The sequence below is a fragment of the Oryx dammah genome, unplaced genomic scaffold (assembly GCF_014754425.2).
Source record: "Oryx dammah isolate SB20612 unplaced genomic scaffold, SCBI_Odam_1.1 HiC_scaffold_14, whole genome shotgun sequence".
Lineage (NCBI taxonomy): Eukaryota > Metazoa > Chordata > Mammalia > Artiodactyla > Bovidae > Oryx > Oryx dammah.
The window spans coordinates 13,884,322-13,901,407 of NW_024070198.1; the positions used below are offsets into that span (position 1 = coordinate 13,884,322).

General features: G+C 56.4%; 2 protein-coding genes across 3 annotated transcripts; both read left to right on the forward strand.

Annotated features, from left to right (window-relative positions):
- The first annotated feature begins 600 nt into the window (after positions 1-600).
- Positions 601-8,573, forward strand: LOC120873489 (cytochrome P450 26C1). Its single transcript, XM_040254157.1, has 6 exons — positions 601-804; positions 1,320-1,544; positions 2,031-2,306; positions 3,689-3,847; positions 5,646-5,975; positions 8,196-8,573. The coding sequence occupies exons 1-6, from the start codon at positions 601-603 to the stop codon at positions 8,571-8,573; spliced, it is 1,572 nt and encodes a 523-aa protein (XP_040110091.1).
- Positions 8,574-13,040: 4,467 nt separating this feature from the next.
- LOC120873701 (cytochrome P450 26A1) lies at positions 13,041-16,832 on the forward strand. Of its 2 annotated transcripts, none has more exons than XM_040254536.1 (7): positions 13,041-13,441; positions 13,618-13,842; positions 14,092-14,382; positions 14,471-14,629; positions 15,109-15,243; positions 15,882-16,034; positions 16,296-16,832. In XM_040254536.1, exons 1-7 carry the CDS (start codon positions 13,253-13,255, stop codon positions 16,635-16,637), a joined length of 1,494 nt encoding a protein of 497 aa, XP_040110470.1. In that variant the 5' UTR covers positions 13,041-13,252; the 3' UTR covers positions 16,638-16,832. The 2 variants fall into 2 exon arrangements, with proteins under 2 accessions (XP_040110470.1, XP_040110471.1); XM_040254537.1 differs by having other exon boundaries at positions 13,217-13,441; positions 14,218-14,382.
- The last annotated feature ends 254 nt before the right edge of the window (positions 16,833-17,086 follow it).

The window sequence follows — 17,086 nt, forward strand, 5'->3', positions numbered from 1 at the left end:
CCACACCAGCCCCCTGGAGAGCGCGCCGCTGCCCACCGCCTCCAATCATTACCCTGCGTGGAGCGCCTTAAATATGCAGAGGCGCGTCACGTCGTGTGGATCGGGAGCAATCCAGTATCTATATAAATGTTGCCTGGGTAGGCCGAGAAGGGTTAAAAGGCTGGAGAAGAGAGAGGTGGGCGGGGGTCTACACAACCCTGGTGAGCGCAGCCCTGGTTGGCAAACTGGTGAGTTGCTCCTCTCTTTGCCCTCCCTCGCTTCTTCTATCGAAGGAGTGCTGACCCAGGGAGGTGGGAGGTGCTCGGCGCGAGTGGTCCTGAGGCAGCCCGCACCCTCGCAAGGAGGTGGCATTTTGGCCCGGGAGCCATCGGACTCAGGAAAAAATCCTGAGCTCGCCGGTCTCTATGAAGGCACGTTCCCTAAGGGCGCGTGGTCACTGCGATCCTCCGCTGCCCCTCTGCTTGTAGAGCGAAGCCTCTGGTAAATCTTAGTTCTGGTCCCCAAGCCCCCGGGCCCTTTCCGGACAGAACAGGTGAGCACTGCGCGCCGCAGCTCCGGCGCTTCCTCCGCTTGGAGTGGCCCGGCCCCCGCAGGCTCGCCATGTTACCCTGGGGGCTGAGCTGCCTGTCCGTGCTGGGGGCGGTGGGCACCGCGCTCCTGGGCGCGGGCCTGCTACTCAGCCTGGCGCAGCACCTCTGGACGCTCCGCTGGACGCTGAGTCGGGACCGAGCCTCTGCCCTGCCCCTGCCCAAAGGCTCCATGGGCTGGCCCTTCTTCGGGGAAACGCTGCACTGGTTAGTTCAGGTGAGCAGTCCGTCGTTTCCGCACCTTCTTCTTCTCTGTCCCCCCACTGCTTCTCAAAGTTCCCAGGGCTCGTATCCATTCTCTTCCTGTCGCCCAGGACTCCAGGGAGCATATACAGCCCTCCCCTCTACCCAGCTTCTCCCTCGAAGGGACCGTGTGTCACTGGCGTTCTCTCCAGCACAACCTAAGACCCGAAGCCACGCAGGGATGAACAGAGGGGTTCTAGAGCCCTATGTCCTGCCACCATTGAATCGGGAGTCAGGGGCGCGTCTCAGCCCCGAGCTCTGGCACTCAGGTCCCCATTCTAAGCCTTTGTTTCCTCATCTCACCAGTGGGAACGGGAGCATGTACATCCCCGTAGGGTAGTCAGTCGCGAGGCCCCTTGGAGACCGTTTTGTAAAGAATAAGATGCCAGCCTGGAGCAGGAGATTTTTATCAAGAGGCAGTTGGGATGTCTGGGCTTGTTTCGCAGCCGAGGCCCAGCGGCCCCATCCCTCCTCGCTCCTGGCTCGCAGGGCTCGCGCTTCCACAGCTCCCGCAGGGAGCGCTACGGGACGGTGTTCAAGACGCACCTGCTGGGCAGGCCAGTGATCCGCGTGAGCGGCGCGGAGAACGTGCGCACAGTCCTGCTGGGCGAGCACCGCCTTGTGCGTAGCCAGTGGCCGCAGAGTGCGCACATCCTTCTGGGCTCGCACACACTGCTCGGCGCGGTTGGAGAGTCGCACCGGCAGCGGCGCAAGGTGAGCCCAAAACAGAAGCGGCCGTCGGGAGGTCGGACCCGCGGCTTTCTGAGCGGCTGCCGTGGGCCAGGCCGGGGCGAGGTGTTAGGGATACACTGTGAACCTGACCAGGACTCCTGACAAGTGGGTGGCATTGGGTTGGTAGTCCCTTACCTTCTCCGGGTTCGACTTATAAGGCCAGGACTGGGACTTAAAGATCCTTTCATCCTCGATCTTCTGCGACTCTGATGCCAGAGCCGATGGAAATTCAAACAGTGTTAGGGACGACTTCCTGGAGTAGGTGGCCCCTGGAGCCTGGATGGAGAGGAGGCGCTGTGTACATCAGACAAGAACTAGAGGGAATGGCGAGAGCAAAACCCAACACATTTGTGTCTGGGTCGCTTAGAAGAGGAAAAAGGGGCCGAAATTGGCCTCTTGGCTCCGCTGGAGTCGTGGAGCGGAGGAAACCGGACGGCTGCCAGGTCTGACCCTGTGTGTTCCCCTCAGATCCTGGCTCGAGCGTTCAGCCGTGCGGCACTGGAGCGCTACGTGCCTCGCCTGCAGGGGGCGCTGCGGCGGGAGGTGCGCTCCTGGTGCGCGGCTCGCGGGCCGGTCGCTGTCTATGAGGCCGCTAAAGCGCTCACCTTCCGCATGGCCGCGCGCATCCTGCTGGGGCTACGGCTAGACGAGGCGCAGTGCTCTGAGCTGGCCCGGACCTTCGAGCAGTTCGTGGAGAACCTCTTCTCCCTGCCCCTCGATGTGCCTTTCAGCGGCCTGCGCAAGGTACTGCCGCCCCGCCCACCCCAGACCTTCCCTTTGAGGCTCCCTTGGTGCGCCATAGGCATCACCTCTGCTGGGACACGGAGGTTTTGCCCAGTGTGGGGAGGCGGCATGGTGGCGGTGGGCGGTGGGGCTGGTCTCTGTCCTGACTCGCTGTGTGAGCTGGGGCGGGCCACACACCCTCTCTGGACCACGCCTGGCGGGACGAGCTCCAGCCCCAGCAGCCGCGGGTTTCCCGACGTTGGGTCTCTGTGGCAGGAGCCCAGCCAGTCGCCCCGGCCCCTCCCCAGAGCGGCGCCTCCAGGCTCGGCCTGCAGCGCCTCTTTGGAAGCCCCGTGGCTGGGCAACGGATGGGAGCACAAGGGCCGCAGACACGCCCCCGGCCCAGGCCGGCGCCAGCCGGGGTTGGAGAGGGGTGGGTGTCGGCTCACCGCCCGCGGCCCCAGGCCCGCTAGTTTCCGGATTAGAGAACCATGGCCTCTTCAAACTTCAGAGCAATGGGCCGGACTTAGAGAGCAACTGATCTGGGGCTTCTTACTGTGCCAATGTCCTGGTTTTCATTCACCCAATTAAAAATAATAGTTATGTGTAAAGGGACCTGATATATGGACCGATTGCCTAGGGTACATTTTTCTGATTTAATCCTCTCGGTTGTAAAATATTATTCTCATTTAATTGATGAAGAAACTGAAGCTCCAAGAGGTTAAATGACTTGCCCAAGATCACACAGCTAGTAGGGGCAGAGGCAAGATTTGACACCTCCCCACCCCGTCCCGGTCTCCCCCGACAAGAAGCCGATGTGCTCAAAATGCTTCCCCTGGCAGATGCTTTCTCACTGTGTTTGCTCCCTGAACTCTGGGGGACCACCCCAGCCCTCTTGCCTACCCCTTTACAAAGGCTAATTAATGTTTAGAACTTCCAGTAGTGTCCCTTAAGCCAGAGCTTTCCTGAGTACATCAAGGTGTCCCTTCCTCTCTGCACTGGTGCCCACTGCCCCTGCATGCAGGGCAAGGGCAGTGGGCTAACTCCCAGGCTGAGTTCTCTGCCAAGCACAGACACTTGAAGCTGCGTGACCCTGGACCATTGCTTGACCTCTCTGAGCCTCAGCATCCTCCCCTTAGGAGGACAGTAAACTGTTTACCTTGCTCCAAAGAGGGGCTTGTGATCATCAAGAGAGAATGGTGTATGAGGGTAAAGGACAAATTCCTGAGCCTTTATTGAGTCCCTTCTACAGTGTGGAGCTAAGTTAGGAATCTGTTAATGCTGGCTTTCAGCAGAGCCGCACCAGCACTGGGAAGATGTGGGGGGTGCAGGGGGAGGTTAGGTGTCCAGGGCTAGCCCCCTCTGCCTTCCTACGCCAACTCCCTTCTCTCCTCACACATCAGGGCATCCGGGCCCGGGACCAGCTGCATCGGCACCTGGAGGAGGCCATTGCACAGAAGCTTCTTGAGAACAAGGCTGCTGTGGAACCAGGCGATGCCCTCGATGGGATCATCCACAGCACTAGGGAACTGGGCCGGGAGCTCTCAGTGCAGGAACTGAAGGTATGTGGCGGGATTCCTCCTCCCCTCTTTTGCATGTATAGCAGGTCTCTACACACAGGCTGAATCCCTGGAACAATGGAGCAACATCCTGTTTGGCCCCACTTGGAGCCACAGACACTCCTCAGGGTGAGGGAAAGAGGAGACCTGGGTCCAGACCTGGCTCAGCTGCACCCCCTACCTCTGTGGCTTTGGGCCAAGTGAAGGCATGAATCCTAGGTCCTCCCTTACAGCTTCCAGCCCCAAACAGCTCTCCTCTTCCCCACGTCCCTGTCACTTCATGCTTTCACCTCTGCTGTCTGCCTGCCTATGACACTGTCTTCACCCCTTTTCTCTACAAACCCTAAGGGTTCAGCGTCAAATTCCACAATTCCTTGAAGTGTCCCCTTTCCTCCCCAAATCTACGCATCCATGAGCCAGCTTGGCACCTGGTACCTCGGGTACTGGTCTGTTTTGCCACTGAGAATCTACTGGAGAATTAGAAACTGCCACCCCTCTCCCCCATGTATGCATAGAACACATGCAGTGGAAGTAAGGAGGGAAGCTTTGGAATGACCCCTGGGCCCACCTGCTTGAGAACCCAAAAAGAAATGTAGAGGTTGGGGGTGGCAGGCAGGGGAGTTAGAAATGGAAACACTTCATCCCTTCCATAAGCAACCGCCATCCTTTCTCTGGCACTCAGTTTGCCACTATCGAGCCACTGAGCCTGAGTGTCTTCTCTGAAAATGGGACTAACAATCTCTTTCCTGACTTCTGGGTGGTTGTGAAGTCTGGAAGAGTCAAGGGGTTAGAAGTAGATGAGCAGGGCGCTGGTGAGTCGTGGGGGAGCCGGCAGATAGGAATAGTTCTAGGCTGGGAGTGGTACAGAAAGAAGTGGACATTCCCTCTGCCTTGGCAGAGCTGGGGAGGGCATGACAACACAGTCCAGGTTCTCAGGAAGGGACCCACTAGCCAGAAATCTTCAGTTCTGGCTGGTCAGGAAGGACCCTGGAGCCCCAGGGTCTCTGTCCCTGCTCCCCATCTTCTCCAGAACAGGTAGTTAGCCTTAGATCAGCTCATTCATTCCACAAGCAGATTCTACCTATTCAGTGCCAGACTCTATACAATGAGCAAACATAGCCTCTGCTGGAGAGGAGGGGTCCACATCAGTGTGTAAACACACACCTGCTGCTGCCAGGAAGGAAGACACCATACCAGGAGTTGGGAGGGCACAGGCAGGCAGTGAAGGCTGGGGCCTGGATGATGAAGCCTCCATACAGTGCAGATGGGGAAGTGGTGTAGTCACTCACTGGGACCACCACTAAGCCGGAGGAGGACCACGGTGCTCACTTTGGTGCCAGGCTGCTGCTTCTGCTGCTGCAGGTGCCTTGGTCAATTCCACAGCAGTCACGGTCAGGATGGCCAGCTGCATTGTCGGCAACACTGCGTAGTTAAGAGTGCTGGACTCCTGGCCCGACTACTGCGCTTGGTGACCGTAGGGACCTTGGGCACCTCTCAGAGCCTCAGTAAAACGGGCAGAAACTGCCACACACAATGCGGGTGAGAATCCAATGAATTAATTCACTTAAAGCACTAAGAACACTACATCAAAAAAGTTCTGGCATTATTTATGGAAACCTCCCAAGGCTATCTGTGGTTTCCTCAAGTGGACTTGGGATTCAATCCACTCGTGGACCCGCGCAGGTAGCCGTGTCTCCGAGCACTCTGCACTCTGGTCTGTGCGCAATGGCAAATGTGGGGCCCCCTGCACCACAGCTCGGGAACCGGCTAATGGAGACAGCACCCCTGGGCTGTCTTGCAGGAATCAGCTGTGGAGCTCCTCTTCGCCGCCTTCTTCACCACGGCCAGTGCCAGCACGTCCCTCGTCTTGCTACTCTTGCAGCACCCCGCAGCCATCGCCAAGATCCAGCAGGAGCTGGCGGCACAGGGGTTGGGGCGCGCCTGCGGCTGCGCGCCGGCAGCCTCGGGCGGCGGCGCTGGGCCCCCGCCCGACTGCGGTTGCGAGCCCGACCTCAGCCTGGCAGCGCTGGGCCACCTGCGCTACGTAGGCTGCGTGGTCAAGGAGGTGCTGCGCCTCCTGCCGCCGGTGTCCGGGGGCTATCGGACAGCCCTGCGCACCTTCGAGCTCGACGTAAGTGCGCCGCCCGCCCTCCCCGCCTTGCGGCCGGCCGGTGGGAGGTGGGGTAGGGGTTAGGACCGCGCTGTCTCCTTTTCCTTTCTCCGGGCCTCCTGGAAAATGGGCTGAATCCTATCACGTTTCCCGGAAACCACGGTTGAGGACGCAAAGCAAGGTTAGGAACCCCGGGCTATGTGCTAAACTGCTTCAATCGTGTCCGACTCTGTGATCCCATGGACTGTAGCCCTCCAGGCTCCTCTGTTCATAGAATTCTCCAGGCAAGAATAGTAGAATGGGTTGCATTTCCTCCTCCAGGGGATCTTCCCAACCCAGGGATGGAACCCACGTCTCGCGTCTCCTGCATTGGCAGATGGGTTCTTTACCACTAGCGCCACCTGCGGAGATTTTGACTGCGGTCTGGGTAGTCAACTCAATTAGAGGCCAGTTTTAGAATAAAATCATCCTTTTCTCTGGCCAGCACACCCCTTTCAGCCAGTGAGGCTGGGTAGGGCACAAAGAGCTGCCCACTCTGTTCTGTACCCCATTTCTCTGGCTCTCTCACAAGATAAAGGGACCAATCATTGCTACCTGTCCAGGGTTCTGGCTGAGGCCAGGTTCCAGGAAAGCGGGATTATTAAAATATGGGTAGTGATCAGGTTGGCGTGAGCTGGGCAAGAAAGTTAAGGTTTAGGCCCGGCTTTCTCTCTGTATGACCTTGGGTAATTCCCTTCTCACTCTGGGCCTCAGTTTGCTCTCTGGAGGGAAGCTGCCTTGGTCCCTTCGAGCTTTAACTGGAAGGGGAGGGGAGGGGAATGCTAACACTGCCAAACTGAGGGTGTTTGCCACTGCACCACCCCCCACCACCACCACCCCCAGCCCCATCCTTGGGCAGCTCCAGGCAGAGTGGGCACCTTCTCCGCTCTGCCTTAAACAGCCAGTGTCCCCATTGAATGCCAGAGTTTGAGAGGAGGAGATGACTGGATGGCATTACGGACTCAAAGGACATGAATTTGAGCAAACTCCTGGAGATAGTGAAGGACAGGGAAGTCTAGCATGCTGCAGTCCACAGGGTGGCAAAGAGTCGGACACGACTTAGCAACTGAACAAGAGAAAGAGATTCTGCCCTTGAGGCACTGTTGTGGAGAGAAAGGTGGCCAGAGCCAGCAACTTCATCACCAACTGGTGTGAAAGAGAGTGACCTCTGGCTGAATGATACCAAAACATTTTGGGAACTGGCATTTGAACTGGAGCAGTGAAAGGTTAAGATGGGGACCACACATCACCAAGACGGCATGGTCCAGACAAAGGGTGGGTGGATTAGTGAGGTGTTTAGCAGTGTCTGGGATGCTGAATTTTGGAGTTCAGACATCATTGAGCAGGCCTGGGTGCCAGACTTAGGGAAATCAAGGTAGGAGAGCACTGGACCACCAGAGTGAATAGGGGCAGGGGTCTTAGCCATTCTTCAGGTTCCAGATGGGAAAACGGAGTCCTAGAGAGGAGAGGGCACACCTTGATGATGCCAAGATTTTCTATTTGCCTGTTGAAAGCAAGGCTCTCCTGAAGCCTGTTCAAGCGAGGAAGCCGGATAGTCGGGGCTGGAAGACCTCTCAAAAGTGGAATAGTTGAAATAGTTGAAAAAGAGGTGAGCTGAGGGAACATGAAAGCTGCCTTCATCATTTTAAGCTTCCTTCCAACAATTTATTCCTCACATGCACCTTCTCAGAGTGTGGCTACTAGATCTGAAGGTTATGTACAGCTCATGGCTAGTGAGTACAGAGAGGCAGTTTTCAGTTGAGTGTAAAGAGCTGAAAATTTGAGATGACCGTAAAGGAGCTGTCGTTTGCATTGCTCTGACACAGGCAGCTGCATGCAGGACTCGAATTTAGGTCTCCTAATGTGAGAAGAAAACCGACAAAACAGTGAACAATAACAGAGCACACTCACTGACCACTAGTACATATGTCAGACCCGTTATTTGAATCCTCACAACAAAGTGGGCATTTTTGTTCTCACTTAATCACTTAAGAAACTGAGACTCAGAGATGATGTAGCCAACGTCACACAGCTCACCAGAGAAGGAGCTGAAACAGACGGGAATGCAAAGCGGTCTCCTAGCTTCCGGTTAAGACGCTCGTCCCTGCGGGTTTGGAAGCCTGTTTGATGAACCGCGGGTGAAGGATCGGTTAGGGCTGGGTTTCCGGGTGTCTGGTGGTCAGGCGGGTCTCCTCTCCGCAGGGCTACCAGATCCCCAAGGGGTGGAACGTGATGTACAGCATCCGAGACACGCACGAGACGGCCGCAGTGTACCGCAGCCCGCCGGAGGGCTTCGACCCAGAGCGCTTCGGCACTGCGGGCGACGATGCGCGGGGCGCCGCCGGCCGCTTTCATTACATCCCGTTCGGCGGCGGTGCGCGCAGCTGTCTTGGCCAGGAGCTGGCGCAGACCGTGCTCCAGCTGCTCGCGGTGGAGCTGGTGCGCACGGCGCGCTGGGAACTGGCCACGCCCGCCTTCCCCGCCATGCAGACCGTGCCCATCGTGCACCCGGTGGACGGGCTGCGGCTCTTTTTCCACCCTCTTGCGTCTCCGGCGGCGCAGGATGGGCAACGCCTCTGACCCGCTGCGCTGTGGAACCTGGCTTAGCCAGCGGCTGCGGCGATCTTGCGGCGCCGCCCATCTGCCGTTCTCCAGTGCCGAGTTCGGCGCGCTCCCATTCATCAGCTCAGTGTCCGACTCTGAGGGAGGAGACTCATGAACCACCGCCACCGCACTTGGAGAAGCGTCCTGGCTGGTGGGACGGTGCCTCCAGTACTTCGCCCTCTTAGGGAGGTTAGGTGGTGGCCCAAGTCTCTTATGCCCTTCCCAGGATTTCAAAGCAGGGATGGTGGGAACATTTCCCCTAGGATTCAAGCTGGGGAGGAGGGAGGAGGCATGGGTCGTGGGGAGGTGGGGTCGGTTGGGCCGTCGAATGGGGGAGGACCTGCAACTGTCGCGAGGAAGCGGAGACGCCAGGAGCGCATCTCTGGCCCGGCTTTGGGCCATAGGAAGACACCGAGAAGGCGCCCAACGGAAGGCCCTCAGGCAGCTGGCCTCCGCTAGGTGCGCCCTGGCCACTCTGCCTGTCTCGGCAGAAACCCAGAATTGCGGGCGCTTTCAGGGCTCCAAACAGGATCAACAGAGCCGGATTCTACTGGCGATTTCTTAAAAGAAAAATTCCTAGTTCAAGAACGCATATAATCTCTCCATTTATAGAGGGGAGAATAGGTACACCGAGAGGATTCTAAGGCTGGATTATTTTCATGGGAGGTTGAGACATAATCAGAGAAGTTTGGGGTATTTGTACCCAAAACAGGAAGGCCGAGAAATCGTTTCCTGGCAGTAGTTGAGTGAGAAGGCTGCAGCTTAGCTGGGCAGCTGCTCCTTGGTGGGAAAGTGGGATGGAGGTGGCAGAGACTCAAGAAAGTACCCCCTCCCCGGAAGGGCCTGCCCTTCATATACCCGGAGAGGGGCTAGGAACTGGACAGCCTGGGGCCCAGGCTGCTGGAACCTCTCTTGAGCATAGCCCCAGGGAACTGAGCTACAGATTATCTCCAAGATGACAGCTGACTGCAGGGACGCCCTGGTTTACTGCTTCAACCTCCTTCATTACAAGGAGACTGAGGCCGGAGACTAGACCACTCAGCCAGTGCTCTCCTCCACCCCATCCCTTACCCCCTGCTCCAGTCTCTGGCCTGTGGCCACCATGTAGCTCTTGGCCTTTTATCCTTTCATAGTGATCCCTAGGTTGGCCTAAGGACGCTCTGGATCTTTGCAACACAAAAGTTCCCAAGAGTGCTTAAATCTAAACCAAGAGCCTCCTTTTTCCCTAACAACACACTGTAACCTGCTGCCCACCTTTGGACAGGCTGGGGGCAGTTAAACATGATAGGTGAGCCAGAGAAGTTGCCGCCAAGTCCTCAGCTGACCCCTTAGTGAACCAGAAGGAACCAGAAAGTGCCCTCCTGACCTTAGGCTTAAGGTGGATCCTGGGGCCAGAAGGGAAGGGGAGGAAGCAGGCTTAGGCAGGGCCCAGTAGTTCAGGAGCAGGAGCGCAGCGGGCCCTTCTGAGCTCAACTGACACAGTCATAACCCCCATCTGCAACAATTCATCACCCACCGCAGGCCCTGGCGCCATGGGATCTGCAGGCAGGCGCCAGAGCCTCAGAGCCGGTGAAAGTGGTAGATCTGAGGCCTGCCCTCAGGGCGCTCCTGACACTGCAGAGAACCTCTCAGCCCAGAAACTCCACTAGGGTGAGGTGGTGGGAAGACCAGGGCTTGGGGTTGATTCTGATTTGAGGAGAGATAGATGGGGCGGGGCTCTCAGAAGCCTGGACTTCCCAGGTTGCAAGATACCTGATTTAGGCGCTGTGTGGTCTGTACTAAACTATAAGCCTCTGAAAGGGCAGCTTCAGTTTTACTGTGACTTGCCAGTGACACATCGACTCATCATTTCAAGGAAAATCAGAGCTCTTGCTTCCCCTGATTCTCTGAGGAAGGGGCAGATGCGATTCTTACCCTCTTGGACTTGGTGTGCTCTCAAAGGAAAGAGACTAAATAAACTAACAAACGAGCAAGACATTCTGATGATGGTAGAGCTATTTCAAGAGAATAAAACAGGCCTGTCATACAGAGTGCCTGGCGGCTCTGCTGGGCCTGCTGGGGGCTGGAAAGAGTGGCATTCGACTTTGGAAGGAACCAGCCAGGGGTGTCCGGGGATAGAAGAGCCCCAACCAGAGAGTACAGCAGGTTTAGAACCGAAGGGGTGGGAACCTGCTCAAGACGAGGGAAGAAAGTGTTGAAGCGAGAAAGGTGGGGGAGGGGTGCTTCAGCTGACTGCAGTCAGGAGCTCACCTCCCTGCCCAGCGAAGAACTACTCCCCACCCCTGCCAACCCTTACCACCAGTCTGTTTTGTAAACATCTTAGAAACATTATTTTGTTTTCCAGCTAACGAAGCCCTCTCCCTACCCACCAGCACCCAAGAAAGCCTGGCAAGGTTTCTAGATCAAAGTTCTTATTGGGTTGGTCAAGAGGACCCTTCCCCTCTTCAACATGCTCTTTAGTGCTCTTCACTGTCCCATTTAATCCTTTCCCCCGGTCGCCCACGCAGGTCTGGATCGTAGATAGAGTAAAACATTTTCCCCCTTTGTGGCGATTTCCAGCGGGCAGGCCCCGCTCATCTTGTGACCCGGCGCGCGCTGAACTTGGCGAGATGGCCCTGCAGAGTTCACTCAGATGTCACGGTCCGGCCCGCAGGGGTCACAGGCGGGTCAGGCCGGAGGACTGGGACTGGGCCCCAGGTCACGCCCCCGCTGGCCTGCTTTGCTCACCGGCCGGAGGCACCGTCCAGAAAGGGGCGGGCCTGGGGTTTCTGAGAATTACCTCCAGCGCGTCTCGCCCGGTTCCAGCCGGTGCCCCGAAGTGGTCTGTCACTGTTTACAGTTGTCAGTTCATTTGAAGAAACGATTGTGGGCGAGACCCTTCCCCGGAACACTTCTGAAACACCAATGCAGGGTTACGGTGAACCGCCGATTCGCCGAAAGACATCCTGGGGCTAGCCAGGCGTGGAACGTTTCTGCGAGCTTGAGGTCCAGGCGACTCCGCAGACGTTGCGGGACCCGCCGGGTTGGGGGACCGCGCGGGAAGGTCGCGTATTTAACTTAACAGCTCTCAGGATCGACGTGTTTTCCATCTCCAAGGGACGCTTTCCAAGGCGAGGCTCGCTCCTGTGAGAGCCGCTCTTCGGCTTTAAACAAACTTATACATTGTTGTTTCGTTTTCGGCGCGGCTGGTGGGTTCAGCGCTGAAACCGAGGGAGCGAGTGGCCCTGACTGGTCCGGGGCAGTTCGGACCCTGTCCCACTGGCTCGACAGGGTTGGAAACGGGGAGCGCACGTGCGCTTCTCGCAGTGTCCGGAGCTCCAGGCTGTGGCTGCAGGAGCGGCCAATCGTATAGGTGGGCAATGGCCAGAAGACCCACTTCCCAGTCAGGATTCTCTCAACACTCTTAATAGAGGCCGGTAGAGGCCTGGGTTTAGGACCCAGCACCCACTCTCCTCTGGGTGAGTTTCTGCCCGATGGGAGCTGGAGAGCCCAGGTCACCCTGGCAAGGTAGCCTAGCCTGGGGCTGGGAAGAGTATGTGCAACCATAAACCCCTTTTGGAAACACAACTACCTGGAGGTGTAGACTGGTCAGGAAAGGTCACCTCCACATCAAGGAGGAGGAAACGGGCTCAAGGATGTGCGGTGACTTGCCCAAGATCCAAGTAGAGATGGATCCGGGACTCAGAGCCCAAACTCTGGGCTTTCCATCCATCCTCCTGCATCTCAGTGTCTTTATCCTGCGAGGATTAAGGACCCTCTTCCCTTCTGCCTAGCTGGAGTTGCTAACCCCAGGGCCCTCGGAATCCGGCTTCGGCCGGATTGCAGAGCGCTGTTTGCCGCCGAGCCGCAGATGAATTGCCCCTGCGGTCCCGGGCTAGGGAGTCAGAGTCAGAGTCAGAGCTCAGACTTGAGCAGGGTTGCACCTGGAGTCCTGAGGATCTGGAGGCTCTCTTGAACCTTTAAGTAGGACCTTCCAAGACTTCACGGTGTGAGCCTCGAGGGGTTTGGGGAGCTGGGAATTAGTGGTCAGCCGGTCGTGAATCCCCGCAACTATCACTTGGTTCCTGGCTCTGGGCTCTTCTGTGGGGTCTCTGGAAGAGTCAGGAGGCCTGAGTTTTGCTCCGCGTTCTGGACCTCAATTTCCTCACCTGCAGGACAAGGCAGCTGAAGATCCCTGAACGCACTCCCCTTTACTTCCTCTGCAGGTGGAAGGGGGCCCCGTAAAACAGAGGGTGCAGGCAGCTCTGGGCTGGGACCTCCCGTCGGATCCGACGGGAGGGATTCCGAAGAGACCGCCAGGGAGCCCGGGGCGTGGGATTTCCGCTCGCCGGAGCCCCTGCCGCCGTCCGGGAGCCCCGCACACTTTGTATGGGGGCAGCAGGCTGCTCCTAGCCCCGCGCCCCAGGAGGCGCGCTCCGAGAGAAGCCGCCGCGGCGCCGCCTCTGCCTCGGCGCGGAACAAACGGTTAAAGATTTGGGCAGCGCCTCGCGGGGGGAGGAGCCAGGGGCCCAATCCGCAATTAAAGATGAACTTTGGGTGAACTAATTTGTCTAAGGTAACGTGGGCAGCAACCTGGGCCGCCTATAAAGCGGGCGCGCGGCGGGATTCAGAGCGCTGAGGGTGGCGGCAGGTGGCGCGAAAGGTCGCGGCGCGCCATGGGGCTCCCGGCACTGCTGGCCAGTGCGCTCTGCACCTTCGTGCTGCCACTGCTGCTCTTCCTGGCCGCGATCAAGCTCTGGGACTTGTACTGCGTGAGCAGCCGGGACCGCAGTTGTGCCCTCCCTTTGCCTCCCGGAACGATGGGCTTCCCCTTCTTTGGGGAAACACTGCAGATGGTGCTACAGGTAAAGGAGCTTGGGGCGGGGTTGGACGATTCTCCCGAGCCCGACTCGGCTCCAGACTTCCGCTGAAGCGCCCCCCGGGAGGGAGGTGACTGGGGCTAGGATCAGGACTGGCGGGAGGCTCGGCGCTCCCCGGCGCCCCCTCACGCCCGCTTCTCTCCTCCGCTTTCCTCTCGCAGCGAAGGAAGTTCCTGCAGATGAAGCGCAGGAAATACGGCTTCATCTACAAGACGCATCTGTTCGGGCGGCCCACGGTGCGTGTGATGGGAGCGGACAACGTGCGGCGCATTTTGCTCGGGGAGCACCGGCTGGTGTCGGTCCACTGGCCCGCGTCAGTGCGCACTATCCTGGGTTCTGGGTGCCTCTCTAACCTGCACGATTCCTCGCACAAGCAGCGCAAGAAGGTGAGGGAGGGGTGGCAGCGCCTGGACAGGAAGTGGGACCCGATTCGAGTAAGGGGTTCGGGCAGACAGGTGCTGGGCGAGCGCCAGCTGCATAAGGCATCGGCTGGGACCCTCTCAAACCCAGTGTAGCTTTCCCAGCCAGGAAGTGCCTTGGGTCTGGTGGGGTTGTAGATGTCTAGAAGGAGACCCTGGGAGGCAAGAGGGGCGTGTGGGGCCGGGCTTTAATACTCTTCCCTCCTCGGAGCTCAGGTGATTATGCAGGCCTTCAGCCGCGAGGCGCTTCAGTGCTACGTGCCAGTGATCGCCGAAGAGGTGGGCAACTACTTGGAGCAGTGGCTGAGCTGTGGCGAGCGCGGCCTCCTGGTCTACCCCCAGGTGAAGCGCCTTATGTTCCGCATTGCCATGCGCATCCTGCTGGGCTGCGAGTCCCGGGTGGCGAGCGGCGGGGAAGACGAGCAGCAGCTGGTAGAGGCCTTCGAGGAAATGACCCGCAATCTCTTCTCGTTGCCCATAGACGTGCCCTTCAGCGGACTGTACCGGGTAAGGGCGCCTTGTGGGGTTCGGAGCTAGGGCTCCGGGGGCGCGGGATCCGGACGTCTGCTCACCGCGGTGCGCTCTCTGCGCTCAGGGCCTGAAGGCGCGCGACCTCATCCACGCGCGCATCGAGGAGAACATTCGCGCCAAGATCCGCAGGCTGCGGGCGGCGGAGGCGGGCGGGGGCTGCAAAGATGCCCTGCAGTTGTTGATCGAGCACTCGTGGGAGAGAGGAGAGAGGCTGGACATGCAGGTAAGCCGCAGCTTCAGGAGCGGCACAGCGGAGTTTGATCCCCTGGCTTCCCAAAAGCAGTTCCTAGGGTCTCCAAAGTGCACGCAGAGGGGCCCAGGTTCCCAGAATGAGAAGCCCTCCCAGACCCCAGGGACTGGACCCAGAGGTTGAGATACCGGGTCTACAGAGCTCGGAGGAGAGGCTTCGTCGCCCATCCCTTTCAGGTTTTAAAGGGAAAGTTGGAATTCGCAAGATGTGAGTAATGTTGGGTGACTTTAATACAACTAACGCTTTAAGAGTTCCAAAGAGAGCGAGAACTTACTGGCCTTCCCGGCTCCAGCTGAACTAAAGGGTCTTAGCATTTTGTTTAAATGGATTTTCTGTCAGTCGACTTTCAGCCCTTCTCATCTTCCCTCCTGAATCCTCAGTTCTATTCTGAGTAGTTGCTCTGTAAAATTGCATGCAGACTTGTCAAAACGTTGGTCTTCATCCACTTGTAGGCATTAAAGCAATCTTCAACAGAGCTTCTCTTTGGAGGGCATGAAACCACGGCCAGCGCAGCTACATCTCTGATCACTTACTTGGGGCTCTACCCACATGTTCTCCAGAAAGTTCGAGAGGAGCTGAAGAATAAGGTAGGGGCACTGGCAGTGGGGGTGGGGTGTTGGCATGAGCTGAGGCTGGGTGTGTGGGGGAGGGTTGGGGGGTTGGGGGCGGTGGCTATTAGCTTAAAAACCTCAGCAGCTCTCTAGCCAAGTTCCCAATAGTTAAGTGTGCTGCCTTTCTTGAGTATCTGGGAAGTACAGGGCCAAGGGTGGGTGGGTTGGATGGTGGAAAAGATAATTAACTGTGTGAATAAGAAGGAAGGAATCTTGAGCTGTGATCCCACCCTGGCAGGGTTCACCCTTGTGTTTCTTCTCCACTTTTGGTGGATCCTTGGAGATTTTCAGACTTTCTTGGGTCTGTGTGTTCAAGGGCATGAATGGGGAACCCCTAGGGGGTTGCGGTGGCAGCCAGCAGCCTTGGTGGGGACTGGGGGAGGGGGAGAAACTCGGTGGTTCTAACTGGTGAGCTGCATTATCTTGGAACTGTAAATAATGGTTTGGGCCCAGGGGTGGAGGCAAATGGTCACTAGCTGCTCCTTGTTTCCCCCCACACTCTGGGATCATGAGGCTCCTTGGGTCCAGCCGCCACTTAAGCCCTGTTTACGTCTGCTGGGCTGATTTTATTGGAGCGCAGAATAACCGTTCACTCTGTGTGACTGTTTTGATAGGGTTTACTTTGCAAAGGCAATCAAGACAACAAGTTGGATGTGGAAATTTTGGAACAGCTTAAGTACATTGGGTGTGTTATTAAAGAGACCCTTCGACTGAACCCCCCAGTTCCAGGAGGGTTTCGGGTTGCCCTTAAGACTTTTGAATTAAATGTAAGTTAAAAGTTCTCTCTCACCCGCCCCTACCTTTTGTGTAGTAGTTTTAAATCTCCGTTTGTTTCCTGTGCTTTGACTCACATTTCTTTTGATAACATTGCTCTGCCCCTGAATGTCTTTTTTTCTCTCTCCACCTCTCTTTCCTCCTTTTCTTTCAACTCATAACTCTGCCAAGGATATAAGTGTTAGATTTTTTTTTTTCCTGTTGACAGTTGAATTTCAGTTTGTTAGCTCTTTGGACATCATAATCTTTTGCAGGGATACCAGATTCCCAAAGGCTGGAATGTAATCTACAGTATCTGCGATACTCATGATGTTGCTGATATCTTCACCAACAAGGAGGAATTTAATCCTGACCGCTTTCTGCTGCCTCACCCAGAGGATGCATCCAGGTTCAGCTTCATTCCATTTGGAGGAGGCCTTAGGAGCTGTGTAGGGAAAGAGTTTGCAAAAATTCTTCTCAAAATATTTACAGTGGAGCTGGCCAGGCATTGTGACTGGCAGCTTCTAAATGGACCTCCTACAATGAAAACGAGCCCCACTGTGTATCCTGTGGACGATCTCCCGGCCAGGTTCACCCGTTTCCAGGGGGAAATCTGATGGGCCGGAAAGCCCAGACCTCAGACTTATTTGAAGTGTACATAGGCATTTTTACCTAGTGTCGTGTTGATTTGATTATATTTAATTTCTAAATGTATATTATAATATTTATGTGTCTCTTCTACAGTACCACAGTCTTTAAATATTAAAATAATGAATTTGGATAGTTTCCAAATAAAATAAAATCTGAAGGTGCTTGTCTTGCATTTAATATTCCTGTGGGAAAAAAACTCACCGGTTTTATATTCATATATTTAACTAGATTTCTAATGTCTACAGGCATGACTTTGTCATTTGTGCCTATCTATTTTCTGGGAAGAAGAAATCTTACCTGTTTTTTTCCTCTTAGTAGTTATTAGAAAATATATATGTGTGTGTGAGTTAGTCCAAAGGTAATTTAGTAAATTTTTCCATGATAGTTTATATTCTCTATTTGGAAAAGCTATCAG